This window comes from Primulina eburnea, chromosome 11, assembly GCF_022965805.1.
Source record: "Primulina eburnea isolate SZY01 chromosome 11, ASM2296580v1, whole genome shotgun sequence".
Taxonomy (NCBI): Eukaryota; Viridiplantae; Streptophyta; class Magnoliopsida; order Lamiales; family Gesneriaceae; genus Primulina; species Primulina eburnea.
In genome coordinates this window covers 38,928,396-38,934,950 of record NC_133111.1, presented here as the reverse complement: position 1 = coordinate 38,934,950, position 6,555 = coordinate 38,928,396, and the positions used below count along the sequence as shown (strand labels likewise).

At 35.7% G+C, this 6,555-nt stretch overlaps 1 protein-coding gene across 1 annotated transcript; it reads left to right on the top strand.

The window, feature by feature from the left end:
• Positions 1-2,518: 2,518 nt before the first annotated feature.
• On the top strand, positions 2,519-6,555 carry LOC140805900 (probable 1-deoxy-D-xylulose-5-phosphate synthase 2, chloroplastic). The gene is made up of 10 exons (XM_073162260.1): positions 2,519-2,758; positions 3,039-3,182; positions 3,723-3,887; positions 3,968-4,118; positions 4,206-4,477; positions 4,598-4,871; positions 4,959-5,266; positions 5,357-5,638; positions 5,792-6,076; positions 6,186-6,555. Exons 1-10 carry the CDS (start codon positions 2,648-2,650, stop codon positions 6,333-6,335), a joined length of 2,142 nt encoding a protein of 713 aa, XP_073018361.1. The 5' UTR covers positions 2,519-2,647; the 3' UTR covers positions 6,336-6,555.

Sequence of the window (6,555 nt, the reverse complement as noted above, 5' to 3'; positions counted from 1 at the left end):
AGATTTAAATACCATATCTGAACTCAGTGATTCAATCTAAATGCAACCGGAATATAATGTAAGTAGAAAATATACATTCACATGTGACAAATCCGAGGTTATGAATGAATCGCGACCCAGAAAAATGGAAGACGTGAGCTAAGATACCCGAATGCAACAGCGTAGTTCGATAGTAAATGTATATAGACATGTCTGTGTACATATATAGTGTGCGTGTGGGGGTGTAATCCTAATTGGCGGCCAAGAGCCTCCATACAACAGATAAATATGAGTTTTATCATTTTATTATAATTAATATATATTCACTTTTTAAAGAAAATATAAGTATTGAGTCAAGGATGTGGAGTCAATTCGTGCAGGCCCGAAGATTGAATAATTAGAGCAATCAAATTCAATCCTCCAAATACTCAAAAGCAAGATATTGTGCATGCTATCTATATATATGTTATATGATTATTTATATCAATTAGTCTGCGCTGGTGTGCTGCTATATTAAATATGTATTGTTTCGATTTGTCTTGGTTAGTACTACCTATTTTCTAGTATTATTAAATACCAGTGATCACGTTTCATATTAATTTTTTTTTGTTTTTGATAATTTTTGTGTAAAAAATATATATTATTTTATTAAGATGTGATACTTATAAATTAATAATAAAATAATATTTACTTATATAGTTTAAAATTTTAGATAAATTTGAGATAAGTCAGAGAAAGAATCGAAAAAATCAGAAAAAATAGAGAGATGTACAAAAATTACTAATAAACTCACGCCACCAAAGTTAGCTAACAAATATTATATAGTGTAAACCTGTAAAAAAAAAAAAATCAAACCATATTGACATATAAAAGTTAGTTAATACGAGATGCTCAAGTTTAATAATATAGTATAATATATATATATATTGCAAGTGTTATTTCATGCCCATACATACTATATTATATCTGAATGAATTAATACTGGATCCTAAAATAATAAGGCAAAAACTTGTGTGAGACGGCCTCACGGGTCGTATTTGTGAGACGGATCTCTTATTTGGGTCACCCATGAAAAAATATTACTTTTTATGCTAAAAGTATTACTTTTTATTGTGAATATGGGTAGGGTTGAACCGTCTCACATGATTATGATTCGTGAGACGGTCTCACATAAAACTCACTCTAATAATAAACCATGCATGTCAAATATAAAAAATAGAGATTAGATATAAATCTGAGAGTAAGTCTCTTGTGAGACGGTCTCCCGAATCTTTATATATAAGACGAGTCAACCTTACCGATTTTCATAATAAAAAGTAATATTCTTAGCATAAAAAGTAATATTTTTTATGGATGACCCAAATAAGATATCCGTCTCAAAAAATATGACCGTGAGACCGTCTCATATAAGTTTTTGTTTAAATCTGAATATGATTTTTTTGCCCCCGAACAGTTTACTATGGGCTTAAAATCGAAATCAGATATGCTTATGTTTAATTTCATTTCTCCATAACTCACACACAAACTCGAGTCAGCACGCAAGAATCAAGATGCCGGTCATTTGTATGAGGGGTAAAATCGTCTCGTCAAGTTAATAAATAGGAAATTTTTTTTAAAAAAAGAAACATTTAAATCTCGTTTTATATTTAAGAGTGAGTCTCATTTGAGACCGTCTCACGGATCATAATCTGTGAGACGGGTCAACCCTACCCATATTCACAATAAAAAGTAATACTCTTAGCATAAAAAGTGATACTTTTTCATGAGTGACCCAAATAAGAGATCCGTCTCACAAATAAGATCCGTGAGACCGTCTCACATAAGTTTTTGCCTATATTTAATTATAAGACAAATCAACTTTGGCGACCGTAAACTAAGAATGTCATTCATGAACGGAAATTAATTACATCGTAGAAAATCCAAAAAATATATATATATTTATTTATAGAATTACCTGACTTTTTTGGCCTACATTGCCCGGCATTAATTTAAACAACTCACTAGGTTAAGTATCATAAAATTATTGATTAATTAATTAAATTAGATACAGTCCAAGAAAAATATTATTTTATTTTTTATTTATAAATTACATATACAAGTCCGGATCGAATATCTCAATATGTTCAGTTTTGATATGTCGCACATTCATCGGACACATTTATGTGAGCATCGATGAGATGACACTCCAACTATTGGATGTACGATGCTAATATAAGTGTACATGATGAGTGTGCAGCATATCAAAATCGATTATATGTTTATTATTTATGGTTGAGCATGAATTAAATGTTATCCATAGAAACTGAAAGGCTTGGCAGGCCGACTAATATGACTTGAAAACAAATAATTTGCTTTTTTGAATTTGATCAATTCCAGTGCACTTCATTTGACCCTTTGATTTATATATGTATATTTTCTTCGATTTAAGTATCATATCTGCTATGTAGAATATATTATGGCAGGCGACTTTGATTTTTGGTTGACACCTCAGAACTTTGAACATACCTTTATTTATTTTTCTGCCGAATATATTCTATAAATTACAGTGTCTCATTTCATTAATCATCTAGCCATCTCTCCTGCTTGAGCCAAAAAAAAAAAAAAAAACTATATATATATACAGAGGTATATATCTCTCAAAATCTCCAACTTCGAAGCAATATCAGATATGGCTTCTTGTGGCGTTGTGAGGAATAGTTTCTTTCAGTTGCTCCATTCTCATGATAATTCAAGCTTGCTATCTTCATCATCTTCCACACTTCCCAGCACAAGGCAGAAGGTAAAATTTCCATTCTTTATCTACAATCATGTCTGGGGAGAGTAAATGAAACGTGACGCGTAAGCTATGGTATATGTGATTCGACACATTTGAGTTATGCATGTTACACTATTGTTATTATTATCATCGAGTGTAGCTTTGGGTAAAGTAACAAACATAGCGTATAGTTCGACAAGTAAACCATGATATATAGCAGAAATAGTGCCGAAGTCATCTTGTTTATATAACAATCACGGCCTAAATATCATCGGTCAAGCTCATGGAAACCATTGATTTTCAGTTTTCGGGGATTAAAGCTATCAAAGAGGACAACGATGGCAATGGAAGGATAACAAGACCCCTCAATTTTACAGGAGAAATGCCTTCAACTCCTATATTGGATACCGTAAACTATCCCGTTCACATGAAAAACCTTTCTATTGAGGTAAACTTCACGAATATAATACTATTTTTTTTATGATGTATTATTCAATTGTGCAAAACATGTATTACGCTAATAAATTAAATTTCTAAGATTCAAAAATTATATAATTAGAAAATTTTATAATTAAATTTCAAAATTTTATAATACAATTGCTGTTGCATGTAGTATTACTGCTGTTATTTAGGTGCAAAAATTCTTTCGTAAATTAATTTTATTAACTGGGTGGCGAATAGAATTTGGCTAAGTATTACAATACTTAGTCAAATAAATAAATATTTAAAAAAATCCAAAATTTGAGTGCATGAAATTTGCTACCACTGAATTTTCTTGACTAACCATGATAATACAAAAGGCCGTCAATATTTCAAACTTTGGCTTCTCTGTGCTAGAGGTAACTATTACTACGAGTAATTTCCAAATAAACCATGAAAAAAGATATTAAAAAAAAAAATCGAACTTCTTTATGGAATTAAATATGTTGTTTTCTTACATTCAACGTATTGTTACATTCTAGTTTTAATAATGTTTCCCCCCTTACAGGAACTAGAAACATTGGCTGATGAATTAAGGGAAGAGGTAGTCTACAATGTGTCGAAAACAGGGGGCCATCTGAGTTCAAACTTGGGTGTGGCTGACCTTACTGTCGCACTCCATCACGTTTTCGACGCACCTAATGACAAAATTATATGGGATGTTGGCCACCAGGTATGTATGTTTGGTTACGTAAGGTCGATTTTCTCGTATGAAGCCAGAGTCTGATGATTGGTTTTATGCATCATACGTAGACGTATCCGCACAAAATATTAACCGGGAGGAGATCGAGAATGCATACGATGAGACAGACTTCCGGGCTAGCTGGTTTCCCGAAGAGGGAAGAAAGTGCTTATGATGCCTTTGGTGTAGGTCACAGTTCAACTAGCATCTCAGCTGGCCTAGGTAACCATTTACACTAAGATAAGAATAAGACTGATTGTTGAGGTAGATTTATTTAATTATGTGAGAGAAAACTTTTGTCCTCCTCAGGAATGGCAGTAGCAAGGGATCTACTAGGGAAGAAAAACCATGTAATATCGGTTATTGGTGATGGGGCCATGACTGGGGGACAAGCATATGAAGCATTGAACAATGCCGGATTTCTTGATTCTAATCTCATCATCATCTTGAACGACAACAAACAAGTTTCCCTACCGACTGCAACTGTCGATGGACCTGCACCTCCTGTAGGTGCGTTGAGCAAGGCTTTGACAAGACTTCAAGCCAGCCGAAAATTTCGCCAATTTCGCGAAGCAGCTAGAGTACGTAACTATTAATGTTCCCCTAAGTTGTTTTGTAACTTTCGAACTGTCTCCTGCATCAAAATTTTTGTCCTGTCCATGCTATTGAATCAGATTTCACGGGATTCAACTTTTTGACAGGGCGTAACAAAACAAATAGGAAGCCAGGCTCATGATGTAGCATCGAAGATGGAAACTTTGGTTAGAGGGATGGCAGGGAGAACTGGATTTAGTCTTTTTGAGGATCTCGGCATATACTACATAGGTCCCGTGGATGGTCACAGCGTGGAAGATCTCGTCCATATTTTGAAGAAGGTAAAAGAGATGCCAGCACCAGGGCCTGTAATGATTCACATTGTCACGGAAAAAGGCAAAGGATACCCTCCTGCTGAAGTTGCTTCCGATAAAATGCATGGTACGTGTGCACAAGAATCTAATTCATCGGGTTTCCGCAACAAGAAAGTATGATTTTACTCACGTATAAGAGTTTTATTTTGATCAGGTGTAGTGAAGTTTGATCCCAGTACAGGGAAACAGATGAAGGGTAAATCGAATACGCTTTCCTATACTCAATACTTTGCGGAGTCCTTGATAGCTGAAGCGGAGCGAGATGACAAGATTGTAGCAATTCATGCTGCTATGGGAGGCGGCACCGGGCTTAACATATTTCAGAAACGCTTCCCCGACAGGTGTTTTGACGTGGGAATAGCCGAGCAGCACGCTGTCACCTTCGCTGCTGGTCTAGCTACTGAAGGGATCAAGCCATTTTGCTCGATTTACTCGTCTTTTTTGCAGAGAGGCTATGATCAGGTGAAAAGAACTAAAAATAGAACCTGATCTCTAAGCCAATTTCTTATCAAGTACTCGGTCTTTTTACCAGTGGGTGATGATTTGATACAGGTGATACATGATGTAGACCTTCAGAAACTCCCGGTGAGATTCATCATGGACAGGGCCGGACTCGTTGGAGCAGATGGCCCGACTCATTGTGGTGCATTTGATACTACTTACATGGCCTGTTTACCGAACATGATAGTCATGGCTCCATCAGACGAGGCTGAGCTGATGCACATGATAGCCACAGCTGCGATCATAGATGACCGGCCTAGTTGCATCAGGTACCCCAGAGGAAATGGTGTGGGCACGGTTCTACCTCCGAATAACAAAGGAATTCCTTTGGAGGTATAATAGAATAACCTTTTTTTTCCCTGATTCTCAACATGTTGCATAATTTGTTCCAAAAACAAACTCCATTAATTCTTCGAGTTTAAATGGCCAAATTAAATATTGCTGATTCGTCCCTGTATCTTAATGTTACATTCCTTTTCTACACAGATTGGCAAAGGAAGGGTAATAAGGAAGGGAAGTAAAGTGGCACTTTTGGGTTTTGGAACAATGGTACAAAGTTGTTTAGAAGCAGCAAAACTTCTTGAAAATTATGGCGTCACGGCCACTGTTGCGGATGCACGATTTTGCAAGCCTCTCGATGGAGACCTGGTTCGGAAGTTGGCTCAGGATCATGAGGTCCTCATTAGTATCGAAGAAGGGTCGATCGGAGGATTTGGTTCGCATGTCGGGCACTTCTTGAGCTTGAATGGATTACTTGATGGAAATCTCAAGGTAAGATTGTTTCTTTTGTAGATTAACTATATACAAGACTCGCATGATCACATGCATAAACAGAATTCAGATTTTGATCGATGGTTTTGTTTTTACTATGTTGATGCAGTGGAGGGCAATGGTTCTACCAGACAGATACATTGATCATGGAGCTCAGAATGACCAAATTGAAGAGGCGGGTCTCAGCCCCAACCATATCAAATCCACTGTTTTGTCGCTCATTGCCGAACCTCAAAGGGCAACAAAAATCTCTCGTTGATCTCGGGAAGAAATCTTCCCCAACTCCATGTATATCCGCGCCGACCCCGAAGATTTTGTTTAACGGCTTAGCTACTTTATAAATAAATAATCTTATATAAGTAGCTAGCTAGTTCTTCGTGTGTGATGTGGTTCAATTCGTATTAGTTAATTTTTTGGTAACAAAATATTACAATATGATAATCTTTTGTATTTATAAAATTTCAGATGCTTCATTTTTA

Excerpts from the sequence above, each read along its gene's own strand:
- LOC140805900 (XM_073162260.1), top strand. The coding sequence starts at position 2,648 with ATGGCTTCTTGTGGCGTTGTGAGGAATAGTTTCTTTCAGTTGCTCCAT. Across the intron at positions 2,759-3,038 it reads TTCCCAGCACAAGGCAGAAG|TTTTCGGGGATTAAAGCTAT; the intron begins GTAAAATTTCCA and ends ATTGATTTTCAG. Across the intron at positions 3,888-3,967 it reads TATGGGATGTTGGCCACCAG|ACGTATCCGCACAAAATATT; the intron begins GTATGTATGTTT and ends CATCATACGTAG.